The sequence below is a fragment of the Haemaphysalis longicornis genome, unplaced genomic scaffold, assembly GCF_048455015.1.
Source record: "Haemaphysalis longicornis isolate Haplotype H1 unplaced genomic scaffold, Haemaphysalis longicornis Haplotype H1 scaffold_3, whole genome shotgun sequence".
Taxonomy (NCBI): Eukaryota; Metazoa; Arthropoda; class Arachnida; order Ixodida; family Ixodidae; genus Haemaphysalis; species Haemaphysalis longicornis.
In genome coordinates this window covers 70,976,598-70,997,817 of record NW_027526335.1, presented here as the reverse complement: position 1 = coordinate 70,997,817, position 21,220 = coordinate 70,976,598, and the positions used below count along the sequence as shown (strand labels likewise).

The 21,220-nt window shown below is 44.9% G+C and overlaps 1 protein-coding gene across 1 annotated transcript in view; it reads right to left on the bottom strand.

The window, feature by feature from the left end:
- The window catches only part of LOC144174607 (guanylate cyclase soluble subunit beta-1-like), a 198,738-nt gene that overhangs the window by 46,190 nt on the left and 131,328 nt on the right, over window positions 1-21,220 (bottom strand). The window contains exon 2 of the mRNA XM_077703381.1: window positions 8,459-8,532. Within this exon, the coding sequence (XP_077559507.1) occupies window positions 8,459-8,532 (74 nt within the window). The remainder of the gene's footprint in view (window positions 1-8,458; window positions 8,533-21,220) is intronic.

Genomic DNA, 21,220 nt, shown 5'->3' with positions numbered 1-21,220 from the left:
AGTATAAAACATAGGTATATTAGTTCTTTTTGGTAATATGACATGTCATCACCCCGCTACAAAGGGGAAACCAATAGCAATCATCAATCATCATCGGGATTACACCCGCCCATCCCATTCTTGACAGCTGAGGTCGGCTGCACGATAGACGAGCGAGTCCAACACCACCTTGGTGAAGACGCCTTAAGCTCCTCAGAAAACATAATCTAACAGCCAATGGGTTGTGGTTCAAATACAACAAAGTGGTTCATTTGCAACCTGTGTTTAGGCCAAGATCTCCGACAAAGACTTCAATGACCTACGAAGAAGTTAATGATTGAAAAGGCAGCTCGTGAGGCCTGCTAACTAACCCGCGATCCCCAACGGCGCCTCGCGGTGGCCTTGAGGGTCAGCCAGTGATGGTCGCTCAATTTCGATTGTGTTGACGACGACATCACGCGAGGCAAGCGCTGTCTCTGCGTTTTGCGAGTGACCGCGTTTATGGACTTACTACTGCAGCGGAACCCTCTGCCAGCGCCATCAAAAGGATAAAAAATCTGCACGGAAAGGGGCTTTGTCAAATAGAGATGAAGGGTAACGTATAGATTTCTTGTTGCTGTCATATTTGGCGATGGTTTCCCGCTCATTTTGGGCTTGTCTTGGAAGTAGCTGTTTAGTTCACATATGCAAAGGGAGTACTTAACTCTTACTTCCGCCAACCATGGTAGGCGGGAGCGAAAGTTGAGCGTTACCTTATTCGGGAGATGTGTCTGGTAGAACGGGAGTTCTAGTATGTGGCCCTAGCGGTGTGCTGTGTCCCCCGCAGTTTTGTTCTCGAAGCATTAGGTGCCACATACCACAGTTTATCTTCTCCCAGAACGGTGCCTGCGTGCATGCTTCTATCTCGGCCGATTTGGTGTTACCGTTATCTTTGGGGAAACTTACCAAATAGAAAGTGTGAGTGAAAATTTAACACACGCGTTCTCGAGCTGTTAGATTGTACACGGGTGCTGTACGCATTAGCGCGAAAAGGACTTAGCGGGTGTGTTCGAAAAAGACTAATTTAAATTATCTTGAATCCTTGAAAATATGGGCTACACCGATATAAGTTCGGTATTTAAGACCAAGTCCAAAACAACTTTTTAAGACCAAAACAACTTTTTCGGGGTACGTGAAAAGCGTCGTATGATACCGGCCTCGCTAATTCCGCACAGCAGTAGTTAGGCCTGTAAACACAGTTTTGCGCGATGTATTGTCAAGAAATTTTAGTGTAAACTACAAAATAATGCTTTGCAGTGCTCGGAAACCGAAATCACCTAAGAACTACATGTTAAAAGAATAATGCAATATAGGTGCCAATCACGCTGTGTTAATGAAACCTTGTGCCGCAGCGCACTGCCCGATTCCCGCTAGTCAGTGTGAATCATGGCACACGCGATCACAACAAGCACATGTGGAAGGCTAAACCTGTCAACGTAAACTAGTTGGCGATTACTCTTTATTGGAAGAAACTGCACACTTCACCGTCAACCGCTACGCATCAAGACAAGAGATGCAAGCGAGGAGACGGCGAAAGTGATTGTGCAAAAGAGCGGGCACCTGTTAGAGGAAAGAGAAACAAAAAATTAGACGAATAAGAAAGCTGTGCATGAATAAATGCGCGATTGCTCCTCCCACCGGCGCTTCTCCGGCGACCAATCAGCATGCGACGTTCGGCAAGAGAAACACTTATATTCTTTTAATACATTTATAGAGTGTATGCTTTGCCCCTTCCTTGGGTTTCACGTTAACGGAGATGGCCCGGAATGTTTATATATACGGTGTAACCTCGTTAAACCGTACCCGCATAAGCCGTAGTTTTTTTTATACGTAGTTAAGCCGAATCCCCGGCTCGGTTTCTCTTTTATCTATTGAATTCGAATAAACCGTAGTGCCGGTTAGTGTGTCCTTTTGATGCGTCCACGTCAGGTACGGTTTAACGAGATTTCACTTTACAATATTACATATAATACAGTCACACTTATTTCCGCAACAATGCGCGCCCTTCGGAAATTCATTTCACAGGTTTACAGGAAAGCCAATATGCAACCACTTCATGCCGAGATTTGCCATAAACTGTTTTATTTTCCTTCTCTAATTTCTGAATTCAAATTTTTGTCTTCGAAACACACCGAAGCACGTGGAACACAACAAAACAAGCTGATAGTGTAGCGGGGAAGTTTTTCGTTCTGTCATGATTATTCTGCAGTCTTTCCCCCTTTATCGTTATGCCACCCATGTCGATATTGTTGCCGGCCGTTCGGAGGTTTTATGGTTGCTTCTCAGCCAAACCCTCTTCGACGCCACCTCTTTCCCGGTGACCTGGCCATTTTTCGGAGAAATCGGGCACTCCGCTTGTAATGCGCCCGCGGGGAGCGGCCACTGCCTCTTAGTGAACTTTATTTTTTTACGGAAAACGGTACCGACACGTTTTATTACGCCACTTACGTTTTCATCGTGTTCCACACGCAGGCTATTCCGATGTACAAATGCAAAATGCGCACCCCTGAAACACAAAGGCCCAAGCATTTTATGGTGTTTTTCTGCGGTAATGAGCCGGAGCTTCGAAGATGAAGTAGAGGTTTTTTGTTTTGTTTCTATAAAATGTGTAGCCACGAGAAACAAAAATGACAATTTAGACTTTGTAATTCTCCAATGAAGTAATATACAGGGAATGATTGTTAAACCGATCGACCACTCAAAGTGGGTTCCTACATAAAGCGGTCCCCATGAAGAAGAAATACAATTTTCTTCAAGTAAAAAATAACTATCCTTTGATAACTCAGTCAGCATCACTTCAGGCACAAAATACTTTTCAACACCGGAGATTTCTAGCAAATCATTACAGTCTGGAGTCCGCAGTTAAGAAAAACCAAGGAAATGGCAAGCGCACGTGATCGCATCAACGTCAGCTTGTTCCTCGCGCCGACTGCCTACCCACTTAGGAGATTGGCCAAAATTGACCAAGAAATAAAACAAACTCCAGCCTACGCCGCAGTTGTGGCATCAACGTTGAAGTTGAGTCGGGACCAATTATAGACTCACTTTGCTGTTATCAGGCAGTCCTCTGGCAGTATCGAAAACGTAATAGTTCAACGCATTTCCATGGCAAACTGGCAAGCGGGCGTAAAGTCAACGCTCGCTTTCAATTGTTTATGTTGAGCGAATAGGCAGGCTAGAAAACTTTGAATTTTATTGTTTCATGGCCAATCAAAAGCGCAGAGTCCTATTTTAATTATGATACCTGCTTTTAATAGCGTCGAATAAGCAGAAACCCTGTGCCGTAGAGAAAAACGACGACGTTCACGCTGTCAGGGTTCACGCGCTCTCGTGTGGGCGGCATTGCTACAGTGGATTCCGCAGCCACCGCCAGCAGCAGCCACCCTCTGCTAGAGCAACTGCTGCGACTTCAAGGGCGCCTTGAAGAACGAACAGCTTTGGGCAGAAAGGATGCCGCCTCCCGACATCGTCTACACTTCTGCCGCCGTGACGAACGCGTTCACCGAGATCCGCCTTACACCAGGGGTGCACGGATCAGGGGCCAGGTAATGCTCGGCAGGGCCAGCGTGGACGACATTGTCAACTGCGTCATCAACTGTAGACTCTCCAAACGTGCTCTGCTATCACGCCCCGGAAGCAGAAAGAGTTAGGACCCCTAGAATTTCCAGTGCGGACTGGGAAGCGATCAGCGCGGCCGTGGAAGCTGCCTAATAGATCCCCTCTGGAGGATGCGGGGCATCTGCTGTAGTCCTTGTATCAGCTTCTGAGACCTCCAAGCCAACGCCTCGGACCCGTTCATCGACATCTGGGTCCTGGAAACGAGTGGCAGGGCCCTCACGGCGACTCGTGGATCGGGCGCGAGGCCCCAGACATCGCCCTCTAAGTCACTCCGATCTGGTGCGAGGATCCGCACATCGCCCTCTGGGTGTCACGGGTCGGGCTCGAGGACCCGGACATCGCCGTCTAAGCCACTCGGATCTGGTGCGAAGATCCGCACATCGCCCTCAGGGTCTCTCGGATCGGGCTCGTGGACCCGGACTTCACCCTCTAAGTCACTCGGATCTGGTGCGAAGATCCGTACATCGCCCGCTGGGTCTACCGGATTGTGCGCGAGGACGCGCACAACCTCTGGATCCCGAATACCGACCTCTAGGCCACTTGGATCAGGTGCCAGGCGGCGCACATCCTCTACGCGCATCGTCGAAGCGGCCTTGCGGCCCATCGCAACTTTTTTAGGACTTAGTACTCTGGAGTTAATGCTCGTTCATAAATTTATATTATCCCGTTAACTTTTGCGAAACGTTAAGTGGCTGTGGCAGTTATCTCAACTGCATTTCCCTCAAAGCAGCATTAAAAGTACGGGAATCTCAATCGGTAAAGCATCGGCTTAAAAAAAAGAATCAGGAATAAACTTTCATTACTCGTGGTCATCTCAGTCATCTCAGAGTTCAGAAACACGTCAGCAACCTAAATAGACAAGCTGCATATGATAATACAACCCTTATTAGTGCTCGTCAGTTATGTTTACGTCGAGCACTTTATCGCTACATTTTATTTTTATTCACAGCCATTTCAGAATTGGAATTCTCGCCTTCGGTACTACGAATAATTATCACATTTCATGTGTTCATCTATGAGCCATGCCACCTAGATAACTGAGGAAAGACAATTTTATTTCAACACTGTCATGCTTCTTTGTAAGAATTCTTTTTTCCCTCTTTGAACTCTTTCAGAATACCATTGTTATACGGTTGTTAAGACTCCTCGCCAATCTGCACTCGGCTATATTCACGACGATTTACATTTGTTTTCTTTCTTCAGCATTCATAAATTGCGGCACAATGGCTTCGCATGTATGCACTATATCAAGCTGCAATATCCTTCTGGATGCAGTTTAATCACTCGGATATTTGTGTCATTTTTTAGATATTTTAAAAAGTGTCTTCCGGAGTATTGATTCACAGATATTACTCGTAGTAATTTGTAAATTTGCCTTGGCCAAAAAACCAAACAAACTCCAGTGGACGCCAAAATTGTGGCAACGCTGGCTCGGAACGAGAAGGGCATGTCATAGCGCATGTCCCTCCAAGGTGATGTCCAACAATTATGACTTCGAAAAAAAAAAAAAAAAAGAAAGGTTACACTGGCATGAATAATGATGGAATAAAGGTTTTTGCGGCAGTGAAGAAGAAGCAAATCTACGGCATTCATGAACTTAAACCACCGTGGTGATCGTGAAGGTTGCGTCCAGCTGTGCTCCCTTCAAGTCTTGCGTGTTACTTTGAGATTTATTTTTTTTTCAAGCAAAAAGACACAGCAAATGTTGAAAAATTTTCTGAATTTGCACTGCAGTGACGTACGGTGGGCAGGAAGGGCGCAGTAGAGCCCAGCACTAAACATAGTTATCAGTGTGTTAAAGGCTCGTTATCATTCAAGTTATGCGGTAAAGCAGAGGTAGAGGCCCCACTACAATGGCCAGTCGTGCGTCATGGTTTTTTTCATCGGTTGGCAGCCGTCATTTCCTCCAACAGGATCCTGCGTCGTCATTGAGATGTCGCCAGAAAATTGATGGAGTCGCCGCCGCTTCCCCTGTTTTTATTAATGTGTGTATTTATGTTCAGATTTTTTGATAAAATTCACGTCGTTATTCTAAGGGAAAAACAGTTTTTTAATGAAATGACCCTTTATATTGTCTTCATAGCCCATTTCAAAATTCTCGCCCGTGCTTTCAGTTTAACGAAGCGGATTGTGAAGAAGCTGACCTATAGGTGCCGTTTAAGCAGAAGGCCTGTTAATGACAACGTCACTGGCTTCATAATTTTGTTGAATTCAATTTCATCAAGCGCCGCTAGACTTATAGGTATAAAAGACGGCCCATTGCAGCGCCTTAGCTAAGGGCCTTTCGGACTATCCCGAATTGTTTCTAACTGCAATATAGGCGCACAAGCAGGCACTCAACCGTGCGCTACCCAAGGAATCCCCAAGATAGGCGGCGACAACTAAGAGGCGAAGTAGACTGTTTTACCAAAAACGTGAATTCTATCATTACTTTAGCTGAAAATAATGGCTTTCCCCCCTTTCATTTTTTTTTTTGTTTTTTGCCACGGTAGTTTTCCCTTGGCTTCCAGCCATTGTTCATCCCACTATTGTTGTTTCACCATTGTCGTGGTGGTTTCTTTCCGTGGAGGCAACTAAGAACTCCTTTTCCTGCATGTACAGAGGGTTAAAAGAAAGTTAACACGAGCGTCGTTTTTAAAGTTTGAACAGATCATGACGTCACTCTGTGCTTTTATTCAGTAACGTATCACGAATTGAGATAGATTATGCCGGGTATTCTTAAATAATTGAGAAAATTTTAAACCTTTTTGTGGCGGAAGGGATAGAGAGGGAAACCCATTCTGTGATTTGCGCTCAAACTTTGCACGGCACGCAGGCAGCATTTTTTAGGTCTGTTCTGTTTATTACCGGGAGTAGTGACTAAACATCGCTACTTAGTTAAAAATTAGATTAAAACAATATTCATTTATGAAAGTGGTTGTAGCGTTTGCATTATAAGAACCACCGTAGAAAGACAGTGCCACCTGACTTGTCCTACCGACTACAAAATCCTCGATGATGAGCGCGACTGACACCTTATGATAAGCCAATAACGCGCCATTCTACCACACAACGTTGGCAGAAGCATCCATAAAATAAAAATTAAGATTCCTTTTTTACAACGGGAAGCGGAGCCACAAGGGAATCTTTGTGTGTGGGAACGGGACAGGTTTGCGATGGGCAAGCGATATCAACGCGTTTGACGGCTCAGACGACTCTATGGCAGCGCAGAGAACTACAGCTTCGATTAGCATAGCTAATTGGCAACCACCCTTTTGAAACGAGACCTATTATTCCTCCGCCTCCACGCAGGAGGTTTAGAAAATAGCTGTGAAGGTTAAATTAGAAATTTCTCGAAGCAAGTGGCGGGCCTGCCAGTTGTTCGCGAGCACTACACATTTTGTTTACACAAAGGAACCCATAAGTAGTTGGAAATAGCAATTCGAACTCAACCCTTACTTAACCACTCACACCCTCCCGCCGCAAACTACCCCCAGCCGCTCCGACCTTCTCCAATGAAGAGGAACGCCTATGGCGACTCATCCAGACACACGCACTCCCCTGCCGATATCGACTTCACCTTATCTACCCTTCTTTGTACCCCACCCCTTTGTGCCCCAGCTGCGGGTCCCTCAATACCCAAGACCACTGCCCCCCAAAATCCCTTTCCCCCTTTCACGGACGGAGAGCACTGGGCGAAGGCGTTGTGCAGTTCGGACCGTGAGGTCCACGCTAAGGTCATCCAGCAAGCTGCAATGGTCACCGGCCTCTCTATCTCTCTCCCTCTCTCTCTCTCTCTCTCTCTCTCTCTCTCTCTCTCTATATATATATATATATATATATATATATATATATATATATATATATATATATATATATATATATATATATATATATATATTTATCTACCTATATATCTTTCGATCACTCTTGTGTAACAACCATCACTACCGAGGAGCAACTTAGATTTCATCGGGAACCTGAAAATGGGATGCTAATTCCACTGTGCCTTTTTTTCACATTAAAGGCGAAATTCCCAACAATGTCTTGCGTTTGCACAGCAAGCATAACCATTGTTTCAACACACTAGCGTGCACACCCTTTTTCCTCTCAATAAGACTATCTGTATTCGTTTGGTAGGCTTCAAAGTTTCTCTTAACCTTCGCTGTATCGTTCTAGTGGCGGGGACGGGCGTGTCAAGCTGCCGCAAGTCTCAAGTAAGCATCCGCAAAAATTTGCTGTGTACCCAATGATTTCGCAAATCTTGGCAACAATTTACAGGTTTATTCGTAACTGGTTTGACCGAAGTAAACAGTATTTATGGGTCTACCTGGAGCATTTTCGCAATGCGAGTCTAGTTGTAGGCGAATGTAGTCGGATGGGCGGGTTTCGTAGCCATATTGTTGTATTAATTGGTGTTTTGACCGAAGCCTAGTTTTTTCCACAAATCAAACCGGTTTGTTTGAATCGTTGGCACATACTAAAATTTTCAAATCAGTACAACAGGTGCGGAACTCAGGCGAAACATATGCTGTTCAACAGAATAAAATTCGTTAAAATATAACCAGCTGCAACAGGCTCGGTGCTGCGCGGTAATCGCCGTCGACCACTGTGTGATTTCTATATAAATATTTACGTACATATACATGTATATGTATTTGTATGTATACGTTTATATTTTGGAACATTTCGCTACATGTCCAGTGGCGCTGATGTAATTTTTAACCTCGCAATATGCGCGGGGTACAAATGTACAATCTCAAGTCTTTGGCGTGGAGAGCAGTGTCAGTCGTTGGTTCACAGAATTTGAGCTGAAAGGGCCTCACAGCTGAAAAATACTCACAGAACTTTTTCCCAGGCATCTGGACCGAACTTTGCACGCACCATATCTTCCAGGGCGCAGTGAACAAATCCATACTGAAACGAAAAGAGAATGTGGCTCTGTCATTTGTCGTCTCATAAAGTCGGTTTTTTGAGTGCACGTAGTTTAAATTTAGTTATTAGCATAACATTGAAAAAAATGAATAATGCACATAAAATTGTCATTTATCTGTGTTTATGGGCTAATTACTTGGGTGGCTGCTCTTTTCTTCGTTAAGCAAAAGGCAGTTACGAGCAAAAGACAGTTAAGCAAAAGGCAGTATTCAATTTGGCTTTGCAGCGCTTGATTAAAGCTTATGAAAGCTGTGAATATAAACAAGCAGCACCAATTACTGTCTATGTGTACATGGATAAGTGTCCACCACGGGCAAATTTTTGCAATTCAGGCATTAAAAAGGCCACGAACCAGAAATGAATACAACTTTCTTGCCTTGCATTCCGACTGAAAGCTCTGGAAACGGTACTGGCGGGGCGGGCACGGTACGGTAAACGGGCAAATAGCAGCCGTAGTCTCAATGGCGTCACACCAGGCAACAAATGGTGCTTATATTTCGGAAAACCAAGAAAGTATGAACAAACTATTAACAGACTTTGTAAGTTCTATGTTCTGTAGCCAGATTCGTAATATTTGGCCCAGATGTTTTTTAACACTAAACCGACGACACAAAGTTTTTATTCACCATGTTCTAAAATAAGTGGTCGGGAGTCCTGAAATTGTTCCACGGCCTCTTCGAGGTCAAAGATCACTACAGAAACCAGACTAATATGACAACGCCTAAAGCAGTCCGCCCCACTTTGTAGTATTTCACGCGTGTATAGGTTTCGTTGAAAGGATTAGCAGGACGTTGACTTTGCACTGGGAGTTCTTCAGAGGCTACGCGCTCATCGCTGTGGTAAGGTTCCGACCAGGATGGATTTTTATGACAGCAACAACCATCTGACGCTGTATATTTCTATGGACATAGCAACTTGCTTTCACCGCCTAAAATGAACCACTATGAACTGCGTGAATGTCCTTACAGTTTTCCTTAGGTTTAACTTATTTGTTACTTACAGTCCTACTCAGAAACTACCAGAAAGCTTTGTGCCCTCGGCCTTCAATAACCAACTATCTATTATTAACTAACCAAAAAGCAGCTGAATTCTAAACGTAAGGTAATAGTATAGTGAAAAAGTTGGTTGGTGGGACCGTTGAGCTATGCAATCGTTTTTTCGACTGCTTGCACTTCCAGAGTCTTTCGCTGTCTTGCCTAAGCGTGGGCAAGAAAAATGTCACGGTCAAGAAATGGCATCTATCATTGTCAACATAATCACCATATCTTTAACCTGAGGGAACGAATTAGGAACTTATCATAAAAGCATTGATTTTTGCGCTTGCGTCAACTGCGTACGGGCAGGAGATAGCAGCCGTACAGAGTTAAAGTCGAAAAGCGAAAGGAGTTGTTCAAAGAGGCGATCAAGATGAATAATAGGTGACACCGACCGCTGTCCGCGCTGTTTCGTCGTTCCTATCCGCGTGGAAGTTGAAAAAAAAGAGCTAGTCGATATTTGGCCACAAAAGTGGCGTAGTACTGCGAGGGTTCTCTATTCATCGACCTTCCGAAATGTCGCCCTGTTATCGGCTGAAAGAAAGTCACGAGGAGATCCAGAAGGCATCGTGTCGACTGAGTCGCATCCGCAGTTAATGGAGTGTACTTTCTGTCGTCTTTATTTCCAAGGCCCTTATTTTATGTTTTTGAAACGAGCACGTCTTGCTGTTGCTCTGTCGGGAGAATTACTTTCGTAATAGTAATTTATAAAACGTTTTATCGTAATCGGGGCACTCGTGAGGAATCTAACGAATGCAAATGTTTATATTCTGCCTCGGAATTAACCTGTTACCAGCAATTCCCGGCAAAATAAAATGCCATCCAGACGGGGTTATCCTTGGGTAACGTTGGTCCCTACAATTGCTGGCATATGCAAATTAGCCAACTTAGTCGCCAGAAATTATATATATTGTGAGGCACAGGCCCGGAGTCGTCGGGCACCAGTTTATTAAACTAATCCCGCAGAGAGCGACAGGCTAGCGAGCTCAGGTCGAGCGCAGAGATTCCAGAACATCCCGATGATGATAGCGTGGACGACGATGTGCGCGACGAGCGAGGCTGGTGGCACATAGCATCTGGCACATAGCCACTGAGGCGAATGTCCACATACGGCTGCTAATGTCTGCCTTAGTCATAGCTTATACATATATCAATATATATATATATATATATATATATATAAGTGCAAGAATAAATGATTCTTGGACACCGGCAAATATCAAGAAAAAGAAAGACACACGTCGAAAGAGGAATGGTATAACGTTTCGGCCGAGGGACCGGCCTTCGTCAGAATAACAGTGGCGGTCGTTGTCACGAATCATAAAAGGCATCTGTTGCAAGATCACGTGAGGGCAGAAACGATCAAAATCAAGTGACATAATAAAAAAAAAATCTGTGCGGCACTCCGTTTGATAAAATACAACATAATAATGGGTCTGACCCGTGCAGAATAAAAACCAGCAATGACAAGCACAAATACGCGGAAAAAAAAAATGAGGGCATGATGAACAGTCAGTAGTACAGAACGCAGTCACTGATGCAAGCAACTTAGCTTTCCTGCACTTTCATTTAGGCCACGTGCAATAGTATTGAATTTAAATATCAGAAACGACTCGCGAACTTCCCTATCATGATGGGTTCGAAAACCAGACTCGAGTATCGTGGCTTTTATATGGCCAAATGAGTGGCCCGTGATGTTGGCATGCTTTGACATTGGAAGGTGAGGGAGTGTTGATATGTGGGCCTTGTGGTTGTTGAACCTTTTCCTGAAGGGTGTTTGGGTTTCGCCAACGTACTGCATATTGCAAATATCGCATTGAAGGAGATAAACCGCGTTGCTCGTGTCGCAAGAATAATTCCCAGTTATCTTCATGCTGAAATTTGACGCTGTGCTGCTAGCTCTTATTGTGGTAGTCATTTGGCTGCAGACCTTGCAGCGCGGTTTGTTGCATGGGCGGCATCCAGTAGGCGCTTTAGATTTGCTTTTAGATGAGGTAAGTAGGTCACGTAAATTTTGAGATCTACGGTAGGTTACACGTGGTGGTTCTCGGAATATCGGTTTCAATCGCTCGCTTTTAGTAGTATGTTATGGTGCTTTTTTAGAATGGCGTTTACATTCTGTGCATGCGCGGAAAAGGTAAGGATTAGGTTAGTATGGGAGTAAACGGGTTGCCTCGTTTTGCTCAATAAAAGTGCTTTGCGGTCATGGCTGTCAGCACGCCTAATGGCGTCGTAAATTATCTGAGGTGGGTATTTCTGTTTAACTAAAGCGCTTCGAAGCTGGGAACAATTGGCACTAAAATCTGATCGTTCGGAACAAATTCTTTTAAATCGAAGAGCCTGACTATATGGTATGCTTGTTTCGCAGTGCTTCACATGGTAACTATTGAAATGAAGGTTTGTTGCTTATCAGTTGGCTTTTTGTAGACCTTCGTAGTTAGTTGACCATCATGAATGGTCAATGTTACGTCGAGGAAGTTGATAGTATGTTCCGAGTAGGTATGGGAAAAAGAAATAGACGGATGGGCGGTATTAAAATCATGAATAAACGATAAAAGCTGGGCTTCCCCGTGCTGCCAAATCATAAAAATATCATCAATGTACCGCTTGTAGTAGGTCGGTCGTAGGGAACGGCTTGCCAGAAATTCATTTTCAAGTACGCCCATAAAAATGTTTGCGTACGTGGGGCCGATGGGTGTACCCATCGAGGTGCCATTAATTTGGAGGTAATGAACTCCATTAAATTCAAAGTTGTTTAACTCTAGGACTAATCTTAAAAGGGTTCTCAAAGTGGAGCTGTCAATTGATTTATCGCACACCGACTCATTATAGGAGTGGAGTACTGCGCTTATTCCACCTGCATGCGGGATGTTCGTGTATAAAGATGCCACATCTAATGTAACCAGAAGCGAACCAGGGGGTACAGGAAAGTCGACAATATCGGACAGGAAGTGGTTGGTATTCTTAATATAAGATGGAAGACAAGGCGGGATTTGGTTAATTAGTGAATCTACAAATTGGGAGATAAGTTCCGTAACCGTACCTATGCCGGAAACAATAGGCCTACCGGGGTTTCCTGCCTTATGAATTTTTGGAAGCAGGTAAAAACGACCCGCGATAGGGCTCAATGGAACGAGGGCATGCAAAGCAGAAGCTGGTATTTTTTGTTGGTCGATAAGGTCAGTTATTGCAGTTGTAATGACCAATTTAAAATTTTCAGTTGGGTCTCCGTCAAGTCGTCTGTAAAACGTGCTGTCATCAAGCTGCCTCAAAGCTTCACCAACGTAATCCACTTTGTTTAGTAACACAACTGCACCGCCTTTATCTGCTGGCTTAATTACGATGTCATTGCATGATTTAAGGCGCTCCAAAGCCACTTTTTCATTTGGTGAAAGGTTTCCCTTGTTAAACGAAGCCTGTTTGTGATACATTTCTAGAACATCTCGTTGAACAGCGTTTATATATAAGTCTAGACATTTATCTCTTTGGGTAGGTGGGGTCCAATGCGTGTGAGATGGAAGAATGCTAGTAGTAGAATTGTCAGAATTTTTGTCAAGAAAAAATTCACGCAACCGCAGGTTTCTGGCAAAAGTATCTAAATCCTTCATGACTTCATATTCGCTGTAACCACCCTTCGATGGGCAAAAATTGAGCCCTCGCGACAACAATGAAACCTCGTCATGAGAAAGATTGTAAGAAGATAGGTTTACTACATTACCGGATGCTTGCAAGGCATCGGTCGATGTAGCATTACTTGAGTGCGGGGGAATTTCGGCGGCAGACGTTTTGGGACAAGCATAGGGCACAATTACTTTGTCTCTCAAGAGTTTCTTGCGTTTTACCTCCTGTATATCTGTCGATTTTTTTCGCTCGAATTCGGCCAGCTGTACAGATTCATAATCAGTGATTTTATGACAGGAAATAAGTTGGTTTTCTTGGTTACGAATAGATGTGAGCAAGGATTCGTAGTGCCGAATGATGATGCGAACCAGGTTGAAAGAAGCATTTGAGAGCACCTCATTCCACATAGCAATGCTAGAAACTGACATGTTTTCTATGGCAGGCTTTAACACAATTCGGAGGCCCCTAGGTACCACACTGGCCTCTAAATAAGTTTTCAACGTGGAAATGTGAAGTTCGAACCGGATGCGCTTTTCTACCACTTTGCGAATTCTCAAAAATGTCCTAGAGACAGGATAGTTCGAACAGTCTTTACCTTGGTGTGCAGTTCGTAGTCACTTTCTCTTCGATTTTTTAGGCCCGTCGGTGTGCTGAGCACGGAGGTTGTAGCGAGTGGCTTCACTGGTGGGTGCACAAGTAGTCGAAGCACTGACAGTTTGGCACGGGGTAGTCAGCGGCTGTTGTCGATCAAGTGAAGAAGAGTCGTCGTTCGTAGACTGTAGTACCACATGAGCTGTTTCATGGGGTGGGTGAATGGGCGGCTGGCTGGTTGATGCTTGAGAGGTGGGGTTGTTACACGTCGAGAATGCGTTCACTGCCATTGGAGCAGGGTGGAGTTCATCTTTCGAAGTTAAACTTGTAGTAGTCTCTATGGGTGCACGTCGGTCGCTTGACTGTTGGCACGGCAACGAGTCGCTTCCAGTAGAACACTTTGGCGGAGAACAAGCATTGCTTGTACGGTTAAGAGTACGAACACCAGGTATGGCTTCGCCTTGGCCCACATGCGTTGAGAGTCCGTGTGTCGGGTGACAGCTTGTTCGTTGTGAGCTTGTAGAAGATTCGTTTGCTTTGATTTGGTTAGCCAAACCGCAAGGACCAGAATTTCTTTGCGAAGAGGGACAGTCCAATGGGGGCCAGGTGGCCAGGTCCAGCCGTGACGAGAGCAGCCCAGCGGACGGATTGTCTTCGGTGACAGAACCGAAGACAATCCGTCCGCTGGGCTGCTCTCGTCACGGCTGGACCTGGCCACCTGGCCCCCATTGGACTGTCCCTCTTCGCAAAGAAATTCTGGTCCTTGCGGTTTGGCTAACCAAATCAAAGCAAACGAATCTTCTACAAGCTCACAACGAACAAGCTGTCACCCGACACACGGACTCTCAACGCATGTGGGCCAAGGCGAAGCCATAGCTGGTGTTCGTACTCTTAACCGTACAAGCAATGCTTGTTCTCCGCCAAAGTGTTCTACTGGAAGCGACTCGTTGCCGTGCCAACAGTCAAGCGACCGACGTGCACCCAAGAGACTACTACAAGTTTAACTTCGAAAGATGAACTCCACCCTGCTCCAATGGCAGTGAACGCATTCTCGACGTGTAACAACCCCACCTCTCAAGCATCAACCAGCCAGCCGCCCATTCACCCACCCCATGAAACAGCTCATGTGGTACTACAGTCTACGAACGACGACTCTTCTTCACTTGATCGACAACAGCCGCTGACTACCCCGTGCCAAACTGTCAGTGCTTCGACTACTTGTGCACCAACCAGTGAAGCCACTCGCTACAACCTCCGTGCTCAGCACACCGACGGGCCTAAAAAATCGAAGAGAAAGTGACTACGAACTGCACACCAAGGTAAAGACTGTTCGAACTATCCTGTCTCTAGGACATTTTTGAGAATTCGCAAAGTGGTAGAAAAGCGCATCCGGTTCGAACTTCACATTTCCACGTTGAAAACTTATTTAGAGGCCAGTGTGGTACCTAGGGGCCTCCGAATTGTGTTAAAGCCTGCCATAGAAAACATGTCAGTTTCTAGCATTGCTATGTGGAATGAGGTGCTCTCAAATGCTTCTTTCAACCTGGTTCGCATCATCATTCGGCACTACGAATCCTTGCTCACATCTATTCGTAACCAAGAAAACCAACTTATTTCCTGTCATAAAATCACTGATTATGAATCCGTACAGCTGGCCGAATTCGAGCGAAAAAAATCGACAGATATACAGGAGGTAAAACGCAAGAAACTCTTGAGAGACAAAGTAATTGTGCCCTATGCTTGTCCCAAAACGTCTGCCGCCGAAATTCCCCCGCACTCAAGTAATGCTACATCGACCGATGCCTTGCAAGCATCCGGTAATGTAGTAAACCTATCTTCTTACAATCTTTCTCATGACGAGGTTTCATTGTTGTCGCGAGGGCTCAATTTTTGCCCATCGAAGGGTGGTTACAGCGAATATGAAGTCATGAAGGATTTAGATACTTTTGCCAGAAACCTGCGGTTGCGTGAATTTTTTCTTGACAAAAATTCTGACAATTCTACTACTAGCATTCTTCCATCTCACACGCATTGGACCCCACCTACCCAAAGAGATAAATGTCTAGACTTATATATAAACGCTGTTCAACGAGATGTTCTAGAAATGTATCACAAACAGGCTTCGTTTAACAAGGGAAACCTTTCACCAAATGAAAAAGTGGCTTTGGAGCGCCTTAAATCATGCAATGACATCGTAATTAAGCCAGCAGATAAAGGCGGTGCAGTTGTGTTACTAAACAAAGTGGATTACGTTGGTGGAGCTTTGAGGCAGCTTGATGACAGCACGTTTTACAGACGACTTGACGGAGACCCAACTGAAAATTTTAAATTGGTCATTACAACTGCAATAACTGACCTTATCGACCAACAAAAAATACCAGCTTCTGCTTTGCATGCCCTCGTTCCATTGAGCCCTATCGCGGGTCGTTTTTACCTGCTTCCAAAAATTCATAAGGCAGGAAACCCCGGTAGGCCTATTGTTTCCGGCATAGGTACGGTTACTGAACTTATCTCCCAATTTGTAGATTCACTAATTAACCAAATCCCGCCTTGTCTTCCATCTTATATTAAGGATACCAACCACTTCCTGTCCGATATTGTCGACTTTCCTGTACCCCCTGGTTCGCTTCTGGTTACATTAGATGTGGCATCTTTATACACGAACATCCCGTATGCAGGTGGAATAAGCGCAGTACTCCACTCCTATAATGAGTCGGTGTGCGATAAATCAATTGACAGCTCCACTTTGAGAACCCTTTTAAGATTAGTCCTAGAGTTAAACAACTTTGAATTTAATGGAGTTCATTACCTCCAAATTAATGGCACCTCGATGGGTACACCCATCGGCCCCACGTACGCAAACATTTTTATGGGCGTACTTGAAAATGAATTTCTGGCAAGCCGTTCCCTACGACCGACCTACTACAAGCGGTACATTGATGATATTTTTATGATTTGGCAGCACGGGGAAGCCCAGCTTTTATCGTTTATTCATGATTTTAATACCGCCCATCCGTCTATTTCTTTTTCCCATACCTACTCGGAACATACTATACACTTCCTCGACGTAACATTGACCATTCATGATGGTCAACTAACTACGAAGGTCTACAAAAAGCCAACTGATAAGCAACAATACCTTCATTTCAATAGTTACCATGTGAAGCACTGCAAAACAAGCATACCATATAGTCAGGCTCTTCGATTTAAAAGAATTTGTTCCGAACGATCAGATTTTAGTGCCAATTGTTCCCAGCTTCGAAGCGCTTTAGTTAAACAGAAATACCCACCTCAGATAATTGACGACGCCATTAGGCGTGCTGACAGCCATGACCGCAAAGCACTTTTATTGAGCAAAACGAGGCAACCCGTTTACTCCCATACTAACCTAGTCCTTACCTTTTCCGCGCATGCACAGAATGTAAACGCCATTCTAAAAAAGCACCATAACATACTACTACAAAGCGAGCGATTGAAACCGATATTCCGAGAACCACCACGTGTAACCTACCGTAGATCTCAAAATTTACGTGACCTACTTACCTCATCTAAAAGCAAATCTAAAGCGCCTACTGGATGCCGCCCATGCAACAAACCGCGCTGCAAGGTCTGCAGCCAAATGACTACCACAATAAGAGCTAGCAGCACTGCGTCAAATTTCAGCATGAAGATAACTGGGAATTATTCTTGCGACACGAGCAACGCGGTTTATCTCCTTCAGTGCGATATTTGCAATATGCAGTACGTTGGCGAAACCCAAACACCCTTCAGGAAAAGGTTCAACAACCACAAGGCCCACATATCAACACTCCCTCACCTTCCAATGTCAAAGCATGCCAACATCACGGGCCACTCATTTGACCATATAAAAGCCACGATACTCGAGTCTGTTTTCCGAACCCATCATGATAGGGAAGTTCGCGAGTCGTTTCTGATATTTAAATTCAATACTATTGCACGTGGCCTAAATGAAAGTGCAGGAAAGCTAAGTTGCTTGCATCAGTGACTGCGTTCTGTACTACTGACTGTTCATCATGCCCTCATTTTTTTTTCCGCGTATTTGTGCTTGTCATTGCTGGTTTTTATACTGCACGGGTCAGACCCATTATTATGTTGTATTTTATCAAACGGAGTGCCGCACAGATTTTTTTTTTATTATGTCACTTGATTTTGATCGTTTCTGCCCTCACGTGATCTTGCAACAGACGCCTTTTATGATTCGGGACAACGACCGCCACTGTTATTCTGACGAAGGCCGGTCCCTCGGCCGAAACGTTATACCATTCCTCTTTCGACGTGTGTCTTTCTTTATATATATATATATATATATATATATATATATATATATATATATATATATATATATATATATATATATATATATATATATATATATATATATATATTACACGCAATTAATTTAGAGTGGTACTTTGAGCACTCGCAATGTTTGCGGTGTCTTCCAACGACCTATGGGCGACACTCAGTTCTCTGTCAGCTAGTTTGGAGCAGTCCACAAACCACATTGTGTGCCCCCAATGTTTCCGTAGGAGTTCAGAGCTACTACAAATAAAAACGAATAAGGCACGCGATAGAAGAATTCATAGACCTCTCCGGCTGTTCCGCCCCGTTGGAGCCAAGGGCCCTTCATCCCACCCGTGCTCCGCATTCAGAGTGACCAAAGTATCAGCGCCATTGATTTTTTGAGCCCGTTGACGTTTATGCTCGGCGCGAAAAAAAATCGCTCCCTGACATTCCCTACAAAACCCAAAGCAGAGCCTCCAATGCGTCTTTTTATCGTCGTGATGTTTTCCTGCGTGCCAATCTCTTAGCCGTCGCACGTGTTTGTTTCCGGCGTTCACATAGCAACGGACGTCAGTCGTCGGCGTGTTTTCTTCCCATTCGTGTGGTCGATCAGCCACCAACGGCCATTTTCTCGACGCAGGTGGAGACTGGTGTTGCTTCTCTAGACGCGGACCTCATAGGCTGTAGCCCCCCGCAATCTTCCGACAAGCGATTGGCCGTTGAGAGCGTTCTTGCTTTGGAAGCTTGCCGAACCGATGTCAATAGAGTCAATCTGCAAGGCGGCAGCCGTAATAGTTATGGGCCATGTCGGTCATTACTAATATTCCGGCTGCAGCTTAAAAAAGACGCAGTGGGAGGAAACTCTTCGTTCTACTGCTTTTACTCTTTTTTATTAGGTAACGTGTCGTATTAGTCTATACTTTCCTTCTTGCGATCTGCTTTTCTATACAGTATTGCCTTCCATCTGCTTGTTCAGCTTTTCTAAAGGTAGTGAGAGGCATGGTGTGAGCTCCCAGTGACTTCAGCGGACAGTAAAACATGCAGTTTTGATATGCGGCATGGACCACTCGACGTCGCTTTTTATAGCTGGAATTTGTGATAGAAACGTCAACACTTGGAATTCAGGTTCATGATTTCTATATAATATTAACGAATAAAAATGCAGTTACAAATTAATACTATTATACAAAGAAACGTTCTGCAGTAATAATTTTATTCAGACGAGGGTTCCATGTATAAAACCAGCAACCCGAGATTGAATAAATAAGAAGGAACAAAAATACTGTGCTAGGTATTACGGAGATGCGACTGGAAGTTTCAATTGCCGCAACCCAGGTTACTATAAAAGACTCCGAGGCGGGCTTGTAGGGGTGATGACATAACTGGTGGAGCAATAGCGCCCTTTTTTTGGACATCAAGAGAAGGCGAGCGTAAGTTGGGTGAGCGCTTAAATGTCTCCATTGACCTTATCTCCATTGATTCTTCAGCCGTTCAAATTGTTACCCGATTCTTCCGTGTAGTTATTACCTGTAAAATACCAGTGCATCCGTGGATATTACTTATGAGACGAATTTGAGGCGTGCATAGCGAACGTGAGCCTTCTGGGGCTCTATGAATGACAAAATCTAATAAATGGCTTTCCACACCATAGTCTGTAAGACGCCCCTATACAGACATAGCCTGTACTAATACTACTGCTATATTCAGAAGGAGCCAACGTTTGGAACGGATTGGCAAAGGTGTTTTCATTGTGTGAAATGTGCGCGCGTGTCGGCGTACGTTCCTTTGCCGACACAGCCGCACGCAGCACAGTGGCAATGTGGCTAAGGTGTTGCATAACTGAAAACAAGGTTGATGGTTTGAATACAGACTGCTGTGCCTCTTTCTAATGTAAACAGAAAAAAAGGGGCGGGGTTCCGGGATTTTTCCTGACAACCTGAGCAGCTTTAGCCCCAACGGCGTAGCACACGCCAGTGTATTACCTCGCTGGCCAGTGTGCATGCCAGCGTACACCACGAAGGCTGCAGCGTCTAATTTCCATATTCCAGACGTCCAGATCTTTAAGGCTGATTGTGTCTGTGTGTGCATGTGCGTGTTTATCATAGGTCGGCGTACTCACACGTGAGTACACTCATTTGTACTCATTTGTACTCAAACTCACGAGTGAGTATGATGATGAGTGATCACACACCCAGAAAAAAACAGTGAGTACGATGACGAGTGAGTACAGGGGTAAGTCCACTACTCGTGAGTACAGTACTCATGAGAATACAGTACTCATGAGTATACAGTACTCATGAGTACACAGCACTCATGAGTACAGTACTCATGAATACTGTGTACTCATGAGTACTGTGTATTCATGAGTATATGCACTCCTGAGTACAGTAGTGCAAACAAGTTTTATCACGAGCTCGAGTCCGGACGCGCGTGTACGAGTCGCAAACATTTAGCGGTGCCGCTGTGCAGCTTAACTGTCAAGGATGGTAAAATTAGACAACGAAAACTGCACCTCCCTCCTTTCCCGGTCCCTGTTTGGCGCTGTAAGCGTTTTTCGGCGGTCGCTCGCAAAGGGGTCACGGTGAAGAGGGAAAAAGGAGGGGTTGAGGGCCCGGCGTGAAACGCGGCCGCAGTTGCTCTTCTTTGATGGGACTTGTTGACTGCCGCAGTTATTTTTATTGACGCGGCCTGTGAACGCGTGGCGGCTTCATTGCGCTTGCTCCCTTCCAATTGTTTTAGGGGAGAGGCGGTGGAGGCTGCTAACAACGCACGAACTAGGCGTACTGAAGTTCCTCTTTTACGGCCTTCAGAAGTTTCCGTAGACGCATGTCACGCTGTGTAGTCGTTTCGTGAGCCGAACCGCTCATTTCAACAGTCGCAGTTAATTTACGTAACTCGCGTCAAACCGACTGCGTGGTTTGTAACGTTCGCTGTGCGTATTCAAGAGACAGTTTGGCTGATGTACGCGCGCCCATATGGTTTTATGAGGTTCCCGTTTTGAAACATTTTGCTCAGGTTCGCTAGTAATATGGTTTCGTGTACTGCCATTTCCAAGTGAGCATATGCCCCACCGTGCACTACGGCGTGCAGGCGCGGCGGTGGAATTTGCCCCAGCAATG